At 32.8% G+C, this 19,174-nt stretch overlaps 1 protein-coding gene across 1 annotated transcript; it reads left to right on the forward strand.

The window, feature by feature from the left end:
• Positions 1-3,688: 3,688 nt before the first annotated feature.
• LOC18032828 (1-aminocyclopropane-1-carboxylate oxidase homolog 1) lies at positions 3,689-8,574 on the forward strand. Its single transcript, XM_006420844.2, has 3 exons — positions 3,689-4,340; positions 7,675-7,996; positions 8,092-8,574. Exons 1-3 carry the CDS (start codon positions 3,799-3,801, stop codon positions 8,344-8,346), a joined length of 1,119 nt encoding a protein of 372 aa, XP_006420907.1. The 5' UTR covers positions 3,689-3,798; the 3' UTR covers positions 8,347-8,574.
• Positions 8,575-19,174: the final 10,600 nt, after the last annotated feature.

Raw genomic sequence — 19,174 nt, forward strand, 5'->3', positions numbered from 1 at the left:
CCATTTCTGTGGATCTCTTGAACTTAATAAATTCTTTCTGAATCTTATATAAGGTATTTGGAATATATAATTTTGTTCAATTTGTTAAAAAGATAATGGCTCTTTTAGAGCCTTCAATCGAGTCTGTAGGACTTGAAATAGTGCTTATCTTTCTTTCAAGAAACTTTAATTCTAAGAAATTTTTTTTATTTTATTTTAAAGAGTAATATGTGTGATTCCACTATCAGCCAAGCATACATCCCAATTTTTCTTTCCAGGATAGACAATTAATTTCTAAATTCATATCCTTTTATTCAAGAAAAGCTCATGTTAGATATCAGAACTATTAAAACATAAAACATAAAGTGAATATGGTGTGATAACAAAAGTACAATATAGATAACATTAAGCAGACTAATAAATAAAGTTTAATTAGTATGAATAGTTCCATAAGTAATTAAATAATCAATTCTCCATCTTCGGGTCCTCGAAGAATTTCGAGATATCGAGATGAGTGAGATCTGTAAAATCTTATTCATTAATAGAATTAGCCTTAATACTATTTCCTTTGCCTGTTTTGGATGCCTAATAAAGGTCTATTTCCTGTTACCTTGCACGGCAGAGACGTGACCAATGCCTCTTTTTTTCCCACATGGATAACAAATGTCGTCATCATTTTTTTTTACGATGTAGAAATGAAACACCCTTGTCTTTACTCATTGTTCTGTAAATATTCCATTTTAGATGGTGTCCATCTTTGTTATTTTGATTTTTTTTTGAGTTTTTATGACCACCGTGGGAGTGATTACCACATTTTTTCTGCCTTCTTAATTAAGTCACTTATTTCTTTGTTCATTTCCAATTGCTTTTGGGAATGGTTTAGAACTAAATGGATGTGATTGATATTCTTCATCAAGAGCTCAATGTTTTACTTAGCTATCGGAAGATATGATATCAGATCTGAATATTTACAGAATCAGCATTCTCAATATTATTGCTGTAGGACTATATTCGATACATGAAAAGTGGAGAGTGTCTTTTCAAGCATCGCATTTTCGCCAACTTGTTCACCTCACAATTTCAGTTGTAAGGTAATGCAAAACAACTCAAGAGTTATAATCAGGTACTCTCGAGTAGTCTCACAATCATAAGTTTATCTATTCATATTGTGATTTAAAGAGGAATGTGTCCCTATAATAGTTATATATTCCTTCATATTATTATAAAGTTAGTGGGTCCTCGACTGTCAAATATTGAGTTTTTAAGCTTCCATGCAAATTATGGTAGAGAAGAATCATGATTTTTGTCTTATCTTGCCGAGATGCCTGATTTTCTTCCTTTGTGGTGTCCTCTAGACCCACAGTTGGAGATGCATTTTGGCACCTGAAGCATAGGAAAAATAATTACTTTTAAAGACATCGAGAGCGGGAATTTGTAGATTTGTTAGGTTTGACATGTTTTCAAGAATACATTGCAATTAGTAGCTCTTAAATCAGTAAGTCATGCTGATAACGTGTAATAAATAAGGTAACAATAATTAATAAGAAAATAAATTTAAGAGAGAAAAATAACAATTCTTAATTCTTTCTTCGTATTGAATAGAGATAATATGAATGGAATGCCTTTTGCTTACAATCTCATGGCTATTCATAGTGAAATGCTGCATCAAGTTTAATCAAAGAATCAATGAACTGTAGGCTTATTAAACTTAAGCCATAATGAACTACGTTAAAGTGATGGTAAATCTATTGTTTCAGAACAATCTAAAGTATCTGTAGTTTCTTTTATATTTGTCAAAAGATCTTAAAAAAGAACATGTAGGAAAGTAACATCAAGGTACTTTACCCTATCCAAAAAAAAAATAAAAATTAAGGTACTTTACATAACGTGGGTGATATTCTCACCCTTTAAATTATGTAAATCAAAAAAATAGTTGTAAAAAATTTATATCATTGTTAATAATTTTAAATAAAGAAAGCATTTGAACAATTAACCAATTAAATCCTTATTAATGTTTAAATTTATGACACAAAACTATATGTTTTGGACAATTTATTCATTTTATGTTATAAGGATAATATTGTCAAATTAAAATTATATTAAAAGAAAAATTAATGGTTAATTATGATCAAGGGACTGATGTAAAAAAAATTCTAATTAATTAATTATTTCGTATTAATTTTTTTTGTAAATAATTTTTAAAATAGAGTGGATTGAGTGATGATATTTGACCCCGTTATTATATCTCACTAACCTAATATTTTAGTTAACCCCATTAAAAAATTAAACTAATCTTTATCTCTCAAAATGTCCCACCAAATCTTCAATTTGCCCTTATTGTAATTTTTATCTTTTTTCCAAGCATGCACCATATAAAACATGTAAAATCTATTTTAAAAAGAAAAAAAAAACCTCTTATAATCTCTCTCTTTCTCCTTAAAGGTTTTATCTATTGTTGCCATTACCATATAAAAAGATTTGATACTTCTTCATCATCCTCTACTGAGTCTATAAATTAATTTCTTCCATGATTACAAAAGTAGAGTATATAATATTTGAGAACATATAATAATTTAAAAAGTTAAAAGAATTTAGGGTTTAAGAAATTAGTTAGCTAAATTAAATATTAATGGAAATTATAATGTAGGTGTACTTAAAACTTATTTACCCGTTTAAGTAATTTCATATAAGGATAAAATAGGTAGTGAGGTTTGGTGAGATATAATGAAGAGGTTAGATATCACAAATATGTGGATTTAACCATTTGTAAATATTTAACATTTTGGATATAATATTTGCCTGAAATAACAATTCCAAATAACGGTAAAATATATTGGGATGAGCTATTTGAACCTACTAAATTGCTTTATAAATCCATTTATTAAACAAATATCCTACAAAAATAGGATTTTACTCTATTTGTCCACTCTAATACCAAATACGCTCTCAGATCACAAGAAGTATGAAATTATCCATACACTCACATTTAAATGCAGCCAATATACTAGTTTTTAAAATATTTGACGATTTTATTTATGAACATTAATCAATCAAACACGTATTTTAATTGGAATTGATCACAAAGATTGACAAAATTCAGTTAAAACTTATGCTTGATATTTTCATTCATAGTACAAGTCCAGAATGATTTAGTTAAACTTCTAAATCTACCTCTAATCACCATCAGTTTCTTTGCATAAATAACAAAACAAAATTAAAACTAAAATACCAGTATAAAGTAAATTTGGTTACTCATATAACTTTGTTAGAAGACACAATTTTGGAATCATGTAATTTTTTTTAGTTGAGTCATGTGTATTTTGGAACAATCAAAATTTTTTTTTGAGTTTGCAGTCATTGGTTTGTTGATGAACACGAGTGAAGATCCATTTCATAATCATAATAATTAGATCTATAATTAATAATTTATTATATTATTATAGAGATTGAAGGTGCAATATGGACGGTCATTGAAAGATGAGCTTAGAAATAAATATTGGCTCGTATATGTTAGTAATTTGAGTTTAGGGTATTTTAATAACAATAATATTTATTAATAAGTGAGTGTAAGAAATATTATAATGGGTATAAATATCCTCACTCAATACTTGACTGATGGACAAAAATAGTACGACCATATTGGCCTTTTGTCACCAATTTAAGTGCAACACGCAAACACATGAGGATTTTCAATTGGCGGGCTGGAATACTGGGACCGGGGCCAGGCTAAAGCTCAAAAAGGTCTAGCTAGCTTGTCAACTGGAGACAAGTACTAAGAAATTTCCATTAATTAACTTGCTTTCTCCCATCGGAAAGCAAATGATTACCGCTGACGCTGGTTATTCTAACGCTCACTGTGCGCCAAAATACGATCGGAAAAGCGAATTAAAGGCGTTTGATGACACAAAAGCCGGCGTAAAGGGACTTGTTGATGCCGGGATAACTAAGATCCCTCGGATATTCATCCATGATCAACTTAAGCTTAGTAATTCAAGGTCTGGTGACTCCGAATTCATTATCCCAATCCTTGACTTGGATGGTGTCAATAAAGATGCCATTTCACGGGCCAAGATAGTCAAGCAAGTTCAAAATGCATGCCAGAACTGGGGGTTCTTTCAAATTGTCAATCATGGAATTCCAGTTAGCATGTTGGATGAAATGATTGATGGGGTAATTGGATTTCATGAGCAAGATACTGAGGTGAAAAAGAAGTTCTATACGCGAGATTACCAGAAAAGGAAGGTGCTTTATAATACAAATTTTGACTTTTATGCAGCACCAGCAGCTAATTGGAGAGATACCCTCAGTTGCGTTATGGCTCCTAATCCACCTGATCCTGAAGAATTGCCAGAGGTATGCAGGTACGTGATAAAAATTTATACCTAATTCTGGCTTTGTGCTGAATTTTATCTGTTCTTTAATTATTATTTTTATTAGAACTAAAGCAAATTAAGCACCGATTTAGACCTCTCACCAACTGATAATCCCTCACTTCCTGATCACTTGCTGAGTCAGGTATAGACTCTGGAATCTCCATATCAGATTTTAACCCAGATTCAACTTTGGTGGCCTTATAACCCTTTTCTCTCTATCTCTCACCAACTGATAATCCCTTACTTCCTGATCACCTGTTGAGTCAGGTATAGGCTCAGGAATCTCCCTATCAGATTCTAACCCAGGTTCAGCTCTTGGTTTATGTCTTGCATTAGAAGTTGGAAGCTCCACCTTAAAATAAGACTTCTGATTTTTGTCTTCAGATTCTGTGACAACAGTTTTTGACTGTGTTGTATTTTAAAACATTTTAGCTTCATTAAATACAACATCCCTACTAATAATAGCTCTTGGTGGTTTTAAATCAGTACACCAGAGCTTATATCCCTTCACCCCATCTGGATAGCCCAAAAATACACTCTTCAAGGCTCTAGGTTCTAGTTTCCCTTACTTAATGTGTGCATATGCAGGGCAACCAAACACCCTTCAATTGGTGTTTTAAAGTTGATTCCAGAAGGACTTCTGTTTACAATGTAATAGGCTGTAGATAAAGCTTCTGCCCATAAAGCCTTTGAAAGTTTTGAGTGTATAAACATGCATCTCACTTTGTCAACCAAAGTCTTATTCATCACTTCTGCTAACCCATTTTGTTGAGGGGTATTCCTAATTGTCTTATACCACACAATACAATTTTCAATATAAAAATCATCAAACTTCTTATTACAAAATTCCAACCTGTTATCAGTTCTTAGCCTCTTGGCTTTTCTATTTGTTTAAGTTTCAACCAGTGCCTTCCAAGCCTTAAATTGATCAAATGTATCATCCTTGTTTTTCAACACATATACCCAAACCATTCTAGAAAAATCATCAAAAGATAAGAAATACCTTGCCCCACCTAGAGAAACTGTCTGTGTTGGCCCCCACAGATCAACATGAATGTAGTCTACAGTTCCCTTTGAGTTATGAACACTAGTACTAAATTTCACCCTTGAAGACTTTCCTAGGACATATTCTTCACATAACCTCAAAGACTCTATCTCGTCTACACCTAAAACTCCATGTTTTGATAGTTCCTTTAAGCCACTTTCACTCATATGGCCTAACCTCATATGCCACAATATAGATTTGTCTAAATTCTGGTTTGTCACAGTAACATCACTTGTTACAGCTGAACCCTGAAGCACATACAAGCCATTGCACATGTTCCCCTTCATTACAACCATTGACCCCTTCATAAGCTTTAAAATACCTGATTCAAGTTTAGCTAGACAACCTATTTTATCAAGCATCCTAAGAGAGATAAGGTTTCTTTTTAATTCAGGCACATGTCTGACATCCCTTAATTCCTTAATCATGCCATCAGACATTTTTAGCCTAATTAAACCCCAGCCAACTACTTTACAACTGGCATCATTACCCATTACAACTATTCTACCATCATAGGTTTCATAGTTCATGAATAAGCTTTTGTTAGGGCACATGTGAAAGAAACAACCAAAATCTAGAACCCAATTACCTCTGGTTTGACCATCAGTTGCTATTAGAACTCCAGCTGAGTCATAGCTATCAGATTCCTCAAGCTCTGATGCTACAGCAGCATCTCCACTCTTCTCTTTTGCATCTTTATTCTTACTTTTCTTCTCAGGACAATCTCTTTTGAAATGACCTTTCTTGTGGCATTGAAAACATTTCCTTGATTTTGACTTGGATCTTTTCTTTTTTCCTTGTTCCCTTCTCTTTTGCATCTTTATTCTTATTTTTCTTCTCAGGACAATCCCTTTTGAAATGACCTTCCTTGTGGCACTGAAAATATTTCCTTGATTTTGACTTAGATCTTTTCTTTTTTCCTTGTTCCCTTCTCTTTTTTCTGACATTCCTCTTGCTGTCAAGCCTTCTCCATCTCTGGATTCTTTCTTTGTTGCAGCCTTAGAACTCAGAGTTTCCTTTACATCTACCATGGTAAGAGTTTGCCTCCCATACATGAGCGTGTCAACCAGATGTTCATAGGAGCTTGACGGTGAACAAAGCAAGATCATAACTTTGTCCTCATCATCAATTTTCACATTAATATCTTCAAGATCTAGTATGATCTTGTTGAAAACATCAATGTGATCAGTGATTGAAGACCCCTCTTCCATCTGAAGAGTATAAAGCTTCTTTGTGGCTAGACGTTTGGCCATTGATTTCTTGGTGTAAAGATCCTCAAGCTTTTTCCATGGACCTGCTGCTGTCTTTTCACCACCAACCTCTCTGAGTATACCATCTCCAAGGCTTAGAATTATTGCACTGTAAGCTCTGTCCAGTACATCTGGTAAATCTTCATCAACAATTTATCTTGGCTTTTTGGATGATGAAACCTCCCCAAGTGCTACATCCAGACCTTGATGTACCAGCAATGCCTTCATTTTAAGCCTCCATAGGTGAAAATCATTTTCACCCGTAAATTTCTCTACCTCAAGCTTTGGTGTAGCCATTCTATGATCAAGAATTCAGCGGACTGGCTCTGATACCAATTTGTTAGAACTAAACCAAATTAAGCACCGTTTTAGATCTCCCAAGATCCACCTTTGTTTACTCAAGATTCTGAATCTACTTAGTTTTAATAGCTGATGAATCAATGGTAATCCAACAAGAAACTCAAAGAAAAACATAGAAAAAATACACACACACACCTGACACCAATGATTTATAGTGGTTCGGCCACAAAATGAGCCTACATCCACTGTGAATGAGAAGAAGAGTTCCACTATCTGAGCTTATTAAAGATACAAGGTTCTTGAGACCATAAAGCCATATATACAGTAAGGAAAGGATTTAAAAAGACCCTTCATCAGTCAGCTGCTAACGCCATCTGGGTTTGTTCATAACAAACCCAGTATTTGCCCGCGTGATAACAACCTTTAACGGCCTTTTGAACCTCTGGTAGCCACGTGTTTTGACTTCACAAGCTCTTGAGTACAAAGCGGCACAAACCCCTGTCGTTTTGAGTAACTGATGCGAGTGTTGTGTCACGTGCGTTACTTGTTTCACCGACAGAGAAAGAACGTCATACAGCTCCCTGAACTTCTGCGACTGACATATCACTTTCCATACAAAGATCAACATGACTTGTCGTGTGTGTTCTCAAATTCTAATTTGAGCTTCATATCTAACATTTTTAATCTCTTCAAACTTCTGACATGAGTTTATGGTTTTAATTTGTAGAGATATAATCGTTGACTACGCTAAAAAGACAACAGAATTAGCACTCACTCTATTTGAACTTATTTCGGAAGCTCTTGGCCTTAACGCCAATCGCCTGAAAGACATGGATTGCGCAGAGGGACTGTTCTTGTTAGGCCATTACTACCCAACATGCCCTGAACCAGAGTTGACTATGGGAACTGACAGCCATGCTGATAGTAGCTTCCTTACTGTGCTCCTACAAGACAGACTTGGTGGCCTCCAAGTCCTCCATGAAAATGAATGGGTCAATGTTACACCCATTTATGGAGCTCTAGTGGTAAATCTCGGAGACATGATGCAGGCAAGTTAATTTTAGAGTAAATCAGATCATTGTCAATTTATTATTGCATCAATCATGTAATAAACAAACTTAATAACTTCTGTTTCTTTGCGTAGCTGATTTCCAATGACAAGTTTAAGAGCGTGAATCACAGAGTTCTTGCTAAAGATGTTGGTCCACGAGTGTCTGTGGCATGTTTCTTCAGATCACATTTTCAATCAGAGAAAGCAAGGCGTTATGGGCCAATCAACGAGTTACTCTCAGAAGAGAACCCGCCAATATACAAGGAAATCACTGTGAAAGAGTACCTGTCACACAGTTACTCAATAGGGCTTGACGGTACCTCTCCACTCGACCATTTTAAACTGTGAAGTATTCGACGTGCCTGCATAATTCCAGTTAATAACTTTTGCTTGAGATTTGAAATTGAATGATTGGTTGAAATGCATAAGAAGTTTTAGAATAATCCTGCTCAATATATAGGCTTGAAGGCAAGTCGGCACTTAGTGCTTGAGCTCGGCAATTGCATGTAAACTCTTTTAACAAGAAATGAAACAAATAAGAAAGAAGGAAATATTTTTTCTGTTAAAGACCTAAAACCATTATCTGTCCGCATGTTTAATCTCTCATAAATACATGACAGGGTCAATGTTCAGTTGGATTTTATCAGCAAATGATGTTCAACTATAGGCTTGCCCCTAATTTAACTGAGGCTTAACTATAGTCAATCTTAGGCGTATAACTGTTATAAGAGTAAAATATTATATCAGCTGCTTGTTATATATCCAAACTTCAACAGAGATAAAAGTAATTAAGTAGCCCAAAACCGATAAAATTCCTGCTGCGGTTTGGAGCTTGTTTACCAGTGCAGTACCTATCATGTGAATATCTCATTTAATGAGAAAAAGTTGGTTGCGTTCGCTTGTTCTTTTCCCTTTTTTAATCTTTGTTTGATTTTTGAAATTGAAGAATATTGTTCTGTCTAGTCAAAATCCATTGAATCATATTTTATCATTATAGCAAGAGAATGGTGATGATAAGCTCAGCAGAAATTCAGGCAAAAAACATTTCCAAATATGACCGAATGAGTGAATTAATAAAACCTTTTTGATGATTCAAAAACCGGCATAGATTCCGGAGCTGTAGAATGCCAGGGATATTCCTTGTAGATAAAAATAGATCAGTGGTATAATAAACCATCAATTTTGAATTTTATGAAGGGCCAGCAGCTAACTGGAGAGAGATTCGTTGAATTCCCTTATGTCCCCTGGGCCCTGGCACACCCAATCCTGAGGAATTGCCCGACGTGGCGCAGTATGCAATAATACCACTATTAGCCCGTGCTGCTGATAATCTGAATTTTCTCCTAATTAAATTTTTACAAAATTAACGTTAAATTAACAAGTAAATGTTTTACATAATGGAGTTAAATTAACAGGTTACTTCACCTAGCATTCAAACTTGGCAAAATGGTTTCTAAGCAACTTTCTTCGACTGGCTATTAGTTGTTTGAATGCAAGGTGAAGTAGCAGCTTAAAAATCAATTTAGACTTTGCCTGCCCTCTTACCATTTAAAATAAAATAAATGTACAGGAAAATACGAGCATACCTGAACGACTGTTGTTGACTCGACGTAAATCCATTTTCTGCACATTCGTATGAAAAGCAGGGTTTTTTAATCGTATAAGATCATGTACTTGATCGAATTGCAGAGATGCAAGGTTCGGCTATTCAAATGAAGAAATGAAATTTGGACTTACAGTATTGGAGCTGATATCAAAATCTTTTGGGCCCAATTCCAAATTTTCAATCCCCTGAAAGAATTAGGCTGCGAAACAGTTAATTTGATAGCACATTAACTCTCAAGCACGCCCTGAACCAAAGTTGATTTCAGATCCTTGCAAGTACATCGATAGTAGATCCCTCACTGTGGTTCTTCAAGATCAAATGGGCTGCCTTCAAGTCGTAAATGAGGATCAATTGATTGATGTTGATCCTGCTCCTGGAGCTGTAATAGTTAACATTGGAGATCTGACACAAGCAACTTTACTAAACAATTAATAAACATGATTGATTGTCCAACGAATTAATATTTGGATATTATAGATTAGGTTATCTTTAGTGCTTTTAATAATTAAAGTTCAGTGAAAAATTTGTTTGATATTTAGTGTTTGGGGAAGAAGCGAAAGGCCCGGTAACAAAGTGCCACGTGTCAATATTAAATTTTATAATAGAAGTTATCAAAAGAATCTTGGGTTATGCAGGGTACCATAGGTATTCTGAAGGGTAGTTGGGGTGCAATACGAAGGGATAGATATGTTAGAAATATATTCATAAAAAGTGTAAGGTGATAAAAAGACGTAATCCTAAAAAGATTGGCTGATTCTCTTAAAAAAAAAAGAATCAACGAAAGAATATTGTGATGAAAAAGAGGAGACAATGATCTGTTACTCCTACAAAAAGGCTAAAAACAATTGTTACTAAGATAGTTGGGACCACATGTCCTCTCCTGCCACACTTGCAAATCCCCAACTGGCTCAACAGAGGTACACGAGACTAGCCCTCTATGCCCAACAAGTCTATGCAGCTCAAACTTATTTTCCTCGCATGTCTTGACATTAGGGATGGCAAACAGTGGGCTTAGGCCGGGCTTTTTCAAGCCCATGTCCAGGCCCTCTCATCAGCTAAGTGTACGGGCCTGGGCCGGGCTCGGGCTTTATTTATTTATTTTAAAATTTTAAATTATTGTAAATTTGAAATAAATTAATGATCAACAAGTTGTTACAATTATAGATAAATTAAAGAAAATCAATATTTCAAATTAAAATAATAAATAAAGTAAATAAAAACTCATAACTTTAATTTTCTTTAATACTAGATTTTCTAATTTAAACGCTCTCTTAATTAATTGACACAAAAGAGAGAATTTAGTATCATAATTTTAGTTTTTTTGAATCATAATTGATTTATAAGTTAAGAATTTAAGTTTTCTTTTTTATTTTTAAATTACTTTTCAATTTTAATTATATTATTCTAATTTATAAAATTATTATTTTAAAAGTAGTGGGCTTGAGCTTTGTCCGGGCTTTTTTTCTTAGGCCCTTGTCCAGGGCCTCATGGGTGAGGGCCGGCCCAAGCCCAAGCCCAAGCCCAGGCTTTTTTGCCAGCCCTACTTGACATATCCAAATGGTTACGCGTGTAAAGGACAAAAATATCTTTGACATGCCAACAAAGAAGGCCAATAAAAAAAGTCAAGTGGCATGGCAACCCGAGTGCTGCTTATAGAATAATCAGGTTTTATTTTTATCAGTATAGCCATCATGCACACCATAGGGGCTACGATTTCTTCCGCCTCCAACCACTATTATTAAGAGCTTGCAAGCTCTCTAACCTAAGATAACCCAACTTTGACTTGAGCGTCAAAGTGTGGTCGCTAGCCATCCCCAGCTCCATCTCTAACATCTTTCTCATTGTTTTGCAGGTCTAAGGCAACTTGGCGAGCTCTCTGAGTCTAGATTCAAACCTCTTACCATATCCACTATCCTCTCACTCTTTCTTCACTCCATAACAACCAAAATAATCCATATACCCTGACCAAGCTAGGCACTCTACGTCCCAAAAAAAAAAAAAAATCATTGTTCTCAAGTAAGTTTTGTAGCTTTCATTCGCACACCCAAAATCTACTAAAAACATGTAGAATCGAATTCATATACTAAGTTTTCTTCAGAATTTTATTTGTTCAAACAATGATGATAATAATTAAAATTTTATTTATATATAATGACCTCAATTTAAGCTGGTTATATTTTATTATTCACTTAAAAGATATAATTTATTTTGTGTGGGATAAAGGATTCAGTCACTACAAAACAACAAAGAAATAAAAGTCTATAGTGTGTGACATCGGAAAGTTGAGAACAAAAATTTGTCAAAATGAGAATTTTTCTTTGCTTTTCCTTCTAGTTTCTTTCGACAACTTGGTTGACTAGGTCATAAGTTGAATTTTTCTAAACCTAATAAAATTGCCACGAACAAAAATAGGCTTTTTTTTTTTTTGTTGGGGGGGTTAATTGTTTTAACTTGTAAAATCTCTTGATTGATACAAAGAAGACTAGAACTCAAACCCTGCTCATTTTGTTATTGATAGAATAAAGTGATAAGCTCGAACCTAGCTCACAAAGGTGAGAACGAGACATAGTTTCTAGAACGAGTTTCTAGTCATAAATTGTATTAAAAAAATTGTTTATTCTAATAAAATATTAGATTCTTAAAAAAAAACATACATGCGAACACACACACACAAATTAATTAATTAATTGAGTGTGCGCGAGGTATAATTCAGTGTATATGAAATTTTTGTAATTGCAATATAATATATACTCTAAACATCCTTGTTTTAAAAAAATATGTATAGTAATAATATATTCATGATGTAATTTACTATTAAGGTCTATGTAATATGATCAAATAAAAAACTTGGCTTGCGATATTTAGCACACTCATGGAATAAATTTTAAACCTTAATAAACTTTTTAGTTATTTTTAGCAAACATTCATCTATTGAGAAGCAAACCACTAATTTAAAAAAAGAAATAGTAGTAAATTGTGTGTTTAAGAACCCTATTTTTATATACAAATTTTGACGTAATATCTAAGCTACTAAAACGTGAAATAAGATGTTCTTTCAATATGAGCTCTATTGAGTTTTTAAAGCTTTTCTACCATGTATTTTTTAGTGATAGTGTAGGGATAAGATTTAACTTCTTTATTTTTTTACTTATTAACTACTAATTAACATGTGAATTATTTATTTAATACATGATCAAATGCATAGAAGTTCTTTAACCTTTAAGGTTTGTGCATGCTTTTTTGCTCAGTGGTTGGTTCAATTAATTATGATAGAACCATCAAAATTCCATATTCATTAATGGAATGACGGTTATTGCTCATAATTAGTTGAGCCAACATCAAAATTCCAATTAACTTGGCTCATCAATTACAATTTAACATGTTAAAAGTACATTTAAAACAAAACAATCCAAATTTGCAGATCAAATTAAAACAAATTCTCATATTTTCAACTAATTAATGGAATGACAGTTTCACGTAATTGTAATACTTAGCCTGAGGGCAAGTTAGCTCTTTTGATTTCTGATTCTCTTGTTTGACAAATTAGCTTTCCGGCGAAACTATTGTGTGTATAATTTTTTTTAAAAAAAATGTAGGGAAATTATCATTCGTATACTCTATAGATGCTCTGTTATAAAAAATACTACAATACTTTGAGGGTGTATCAATCGTCCATTCTAAGTTGACAAAATATATATACCGTCCACCAAACCGTTACTTGCCATTCAAATAGGATAATGCAAGAGGGGTAATTTGGTCTTTTCATATGATATATGTGATAATTTAGGGGTATACAAGTGATAATAAAAGAATTTAAGGATATACAAGTGATACTTTTTAAGGGTAAAATCGTCAATTCACTATAATTCCGTTAACTTTCAAACGGCAGCTAACGATTTGGTAGTCGGCTGATAGCTTTTGTCAATTTAGGGTGGACGATTGATACACCCTCAAAGTGTTGTAGTATTTTTGATAACAGAGCATTTATAGGGTATACGAATGATAATATCCCAAAAATGTATATGTACGCGTAGTTGTCATACATAACAATTGGCTAAGTATTTTTTTTAACGATTTATTTTGATTTTCATGTTAAAAAATAAAAATAAAAATAAAATATTTGGGAAAAACAGAGTACATATTATTTGGTCATGAATCATGTTGGTTTTATTGGGAAAGGAACTCACAAAAACAACTGCAAATTAAACAGAAACAAAACTCTTTTTTTTTCTATTAAAATACGATGTGTATCACAAATAAATAGGTAAAAAAAAAAAACCAACAAAATCTAAAGAAAAAACCAACCACAAAAAATATAAATCTTTTGGGTGGAAAATCCAAATCAAGAAAAAATCACGGGACTGTAGTCTAATGTAATCTTCCACTATATTAATGAAATTACAGCACAAATTTTTTTTTAAATAATACTAAAGATTAACAACATCAAGAATTTCAGTCTAATAACAAATAGATATCTCAAATAACCGTCAACGAAATAATCAAATAAAAATCAAGATTAATAAGATTATTGAGTTCGATGCCAAAAATTTATACTCAAAATTTAAGAAGAAACCAAGTTAATTTCATATTCTGATCATCCAATTAAATATTGAAACTCGTTCCCAAATTTAATATTATGTCAGTGTTCTCTCTTCTCTCTCACGTCTTTTTCTTCTCCACAAGAAGCTACCGCCGCTTGCTTTTTATTATTCTTTATTTGAAAACGTAATTTTATGATAAAGTTCATCCGAATCCAAATTTAATGTTAATTACAAATTAAGTAAGTCTTTTTGAACTTTGAAATTTTGGGTCCCCAAATGAGATGATCCCAACAAGTTTAAAAAGAAACCAGGTCTCCGAAGTGCTACACGGTATGAACTCAGACAAATTATTGTACAATCCCATGGATAATTGGGTATGTCATGTAATCCAAAAAAAAATTAATCCGAGATAATATAAAAAACTTTGGATAGTCCAAAAAAAACTTATCTGAAATAATATCAAATAACTACCGATATCTAAGTCATAAAGGCAAATTTTCAATAGAATCAATAATAGTACAGACTATTATTATTCCGAGATTATCTCAGAGAAACTAGTAAATGTTCGTTAAGTCGTCGAGAGAATTTTCAATAGAATCTCTTGTCATTTAATGATTCAAACTTGGGTGACATGAATATACCTACATTGAAACTGGTGAAAAACTTTTGGGCAAAAACCTATTTTAACAACCTTCTTTTCAATAATTTTTTACTTTTAGTTCTCTCCAATATTTTATCATTTTTTTTGTTAAAAATATCGTTGAGTTGAACATATATGAACACTAAATTTTTAAGTAATAAGAAATTGCTGTTATGGATACGAATGTTTGGAATAAGAAACTTTTAATGATTTTTGTTTCATGCGTTTTCTGTTCGAGATATTGAAATGCAACATTTTAATATTTAGGGATAAAATATCTCATCAATTTTATGCATGCTTTCGTAATATGAACTTCATAACATATGATTATGACTTAACAAAAATTTCATGAAAAAGTAATCTAATTTTTTTAAAATTTTTTAATCAGTATTTAATATATATTGAACAAAAATAAATATGAATATTTATATTAATATAAATAATTCTACTGTTTGCGACCAATATTCTCTTGAGTGTCAAATACAGATTTTTATTTTTGGACTTCTCAACTAATAAGATTTTTTATTTTTTCTACAGTTTAAAACTACTTCCTTCTTTTTTTTTAATTAATGAAATTTTAGCAGCATTTACATAAGAAATTAAGAATAAGTTATGAAAATCATGCAATCAAAACCTAATGTCAAGGGATGAGTATGTTGCACAACAACCCATACAACACTTAAACAACTTCTAGCACAAAGGTTAATGAACTTACTAAGCATTTACATAAAAAATTAAGAATACGTTATGAAAATCACTCAATCAAACCTTAATGTCAAGGGATGAGTATGTTGCACAACAACCCATGAGGCACTTAAACAACTTCTAGCACAAAAGTTGTTTACTAAGCCTAATGAACTTTTCAAGCTCGCTAAGAAAGGATGCTTGCGAGAAAGTATATGGCCAAGCGAATTTTATTACTCGCAATAGAGAATATAAGAGAGCTTTACTAGGATGCTTGAGTTGCTAGGTGTGTGGTGTGGTGTTGGGCAAAATGGTGGGTAGAGATGGCAAAAAAATACAGGCCTGCCTCAGCCCGTAAAGTGTCCATCTAGGCCTACCGGCTTTAGGCCCTGCCCATAGTGAATGGGTCTAGTCATGAGATGAAAATTTAAAAATCCACAATAGATGAGCTTGGATATGGGCTCATAGGAAAAGCCCAGGCTTTATATTTTATAAATAAATTTTTTTTTATTTTATATATTATGGACTTTATATTTAAATTTTATATATTTTAAATATTTTTATATTTAGTGTATTTAATTATTTAATCTATTATATATTGTATAATCAATTAATCATCTTTAATTTAAGTGTTCCTTTATTTTTTTCTAATTTTAAACTCTATTAGAAAATTATTTTAAAAAATTTATCTAAGCCCAGGCCCGATCCAAGCCCGACCTGTTTAAGTATGGACATACTTTTACAGGGCTTAGGCCTACTGTCAATAACTTGGGCTTGAGTCTGTACTTGAAAAAGCCTAGCCCAAGCCCTTAAATTGCCATTCCTAACAGTGGGTGCCTAGCCCTATTTATAGAGTGTCTTGCTTAGGACTAGATATTTCCAAGCAACTTGCGCAAAATATCTAGAGAGGTTTATTTATACACAATTGTGAAATTGCCTAGACATTTACAAGTGCTAGTTAGTTGTAAAGAATTCTAGAATCAAGCTGTGCTTGTTCACTTTAGCTTGCGGATTTGGGCTTGATCTTGGGCTGTCGGCTACTAAGCGCACCATGGCTCGCTAATTGTAGTAGATGACCCACCGTTGATCGCAGCCTTGTTGCTGAGCGTACCCTACTGCTAGCACACCTTACCTTTGGGCAGACCTTTACTAAGCGAACCTATGCGCGGCAATTGAGCCTTCGTTGGTACCAAATTATAAATTTGAGCAGCCTGTGACACTAAGGTATACAAACTAGTTGTACTTCAAAAATAAAATATGGTGGTAAATAACACTATAATAGTGTAACATGGCACTTGCCAGTTGCCAATAATTTCAAGGCAGCTTTCGCATTAGCTCAAATGTAAAGTTTAAATCACAATATTCTATATCGTGGAAAATATCCCTAAACTGCCAATTACAAATCTATTGAGATTCTACTTAAATTATAGAATCTCCTAAATATTTTCTTGAAATATTAAACTTGTGATTCTTTATAGAGAAAAATGTTTTTTTTATAGAATTTTTTTTTATATAATTTTGAATATATAAATATAATCTAATTTATCATTCTAAATTTGAAGCCAAACCCAATGCCTGCCAGCTCACGGGTATTCAATTTATCAAACTTGAAGCCATCCAAAAATACCAAAAAAAAAATTATTACTAATGTATTACAATGAGAAGACTGCAGATATCTATGATTCGATAATTATTGAGACTAGTTTATATTAATCTATGAAGCCTAAATTTCTCCCCTTACTTATATTCAATGGATTTCCACTCTCAATTGTATTTCAAAAGGGGAAAATTGTCTCCAATCAAATATTTTTTCAATTGAGAGAGAAGTGAACTGATAAATTTGCAAGAGTAGCAACTAAAGGTCGAGTGGTTGAAAATGAAAAATGTTCCTACACACATTAAAGTAAACTCAAATCCTCAAACTCAAAGACGACATTAAATTAAAGAGGTACCCACAAACTCAACTAATATTTATTTAATTAAAGAGTGTTTTACGAACTAAATTATATCATAATAAACTTTATTTTCATGTTTGAGTGAACTGAATTAAAAATCTAGAGTGTATGTAAAAATTTTATGTGGTAATTCAATAAAATTATATAAATCAATAATTATCGAACCAAACTTCTTTCGGAATATATATTTACGATGAGATTTCGATAATATCAATAATTATCGAATCAATGATAGTTTCTATTTTTTGGATATATATTTACGATGAGAACCAAATTATATAAATCAATAATCATTATATAAATTTTATGTGGTAATTCAATAATTCAATAAAATTATTTAAAATTTTGATTTTTTTTAAATAAATGCAGGAACTTTATTTTAGAGTTCAACTTACAGATAACATTCTAAAAAACTAGGATAATCTTCGAACCAAACTAAAGACTCTAAACATTGAAGAGAAAATTTAGCTAATACATCAGCAGCATGATTACAACATCCAGGGATATGTCGAATTTTGAACTTCTCTACTGCTGAGGTTAGCATTTGTATCTCTAAAATAATCCAAAATAACTCAGTACATGTATGACATTTGCTATTGACAAACTGAGTAACCGGCAATGAATCCGACTCCACCACCAACGAATCCGAATCTCACTAGCGAGTCATACACCAAAGCGAAATGCTTCAGCCTCTATAATATCCACATCATCAGAAAAAATACCCTGATAAGCCCCCACAACCATAACATGACCATCACTATTACGCATTACAGCACCATAACCCACCGTACCATTCACCTTATCAACAGCTACATCCACAGTTAATTTATACCAACCCACTGAAGGCACCTCCCACTTCCCAATAGCTAAAACCTTATTAGACTATTTAGAATCTCCACTAATATATTTCACACAAAACAAAGGATTGGAACATGCCTTCAATTTGTTCAACAACATGTGACGACACCATTTTAACATTCTCGTACAAACACTTCCCAAATACCCCACAAAGTCGGCACAAATAAAGACAATTCCTCATTTATAAGCACATAACTTGCATATTTAAATAGCCCCCACAAATCACAATTAATTTCGTGCACACTTAACTCCCAAAAGCTTAGTTAATTTCCACACCTCTTTGGGCCCAATCACACTCTACCAAAGCATGCATGACTAATTCCTCCACATATTCACAAACATGATAACTTGAAACATGTACAACTCGTTTTAACTTTGATTTGTCCATTGTAGGCAAAATATTTAAAAGAGCTGGCCAAAGAAAAATTCTCATCTTGGGAGAAACATTTAACTTCCAAACAGCTTGCCATACACAGGACTCTTCCCCAGATGACACAACACACTCTGAATCTTGACTCTGCATAGCCAAATTATAGCCTGACTTCACAGAATACTCTCCTTGCCTATCATAATGCCATAACACCCTATCCTCACAAGGCTGATACAATAGCTTAATCTTCAAGATCTATTGAACATCCATGTCTAAAAAATGTTGTCGTAGCTTAGGGACATTCTAGTAATTTCCATCCAAAATCAAATATGCAACTAAAGAATTAGTAGGTAAAGTTGGCGGCGAGATATGCCTAAAAGTACTCGGATGCAACAACCAGTTACTGCTATATATTCCTAGACATTTTTAATGTCTATTCCGCTGCATTTGGGTAGTGTTTTGATTTTGTAAAATCCTCAATGTTATTTTGTCCAAATGTATGTGCTGCTGTTCGTCGAGCGG

The sequence above is a fragment of the Citrus clementina genome, unplaced genomic scaffold, assembly GCF_000493195.1.
Source record: "Citrus clementina cultivar Clemenules unplaced genomic scaffold, Citrus_clementina_v1.0 scaffold_9, whole genome shotgun sequence".
NCBI lineage: Eukaryota > Viridiplantae > Streptophyta > Magnoliopsida > Sapindales > Rutaceae > Citrus > Citrus x clementina.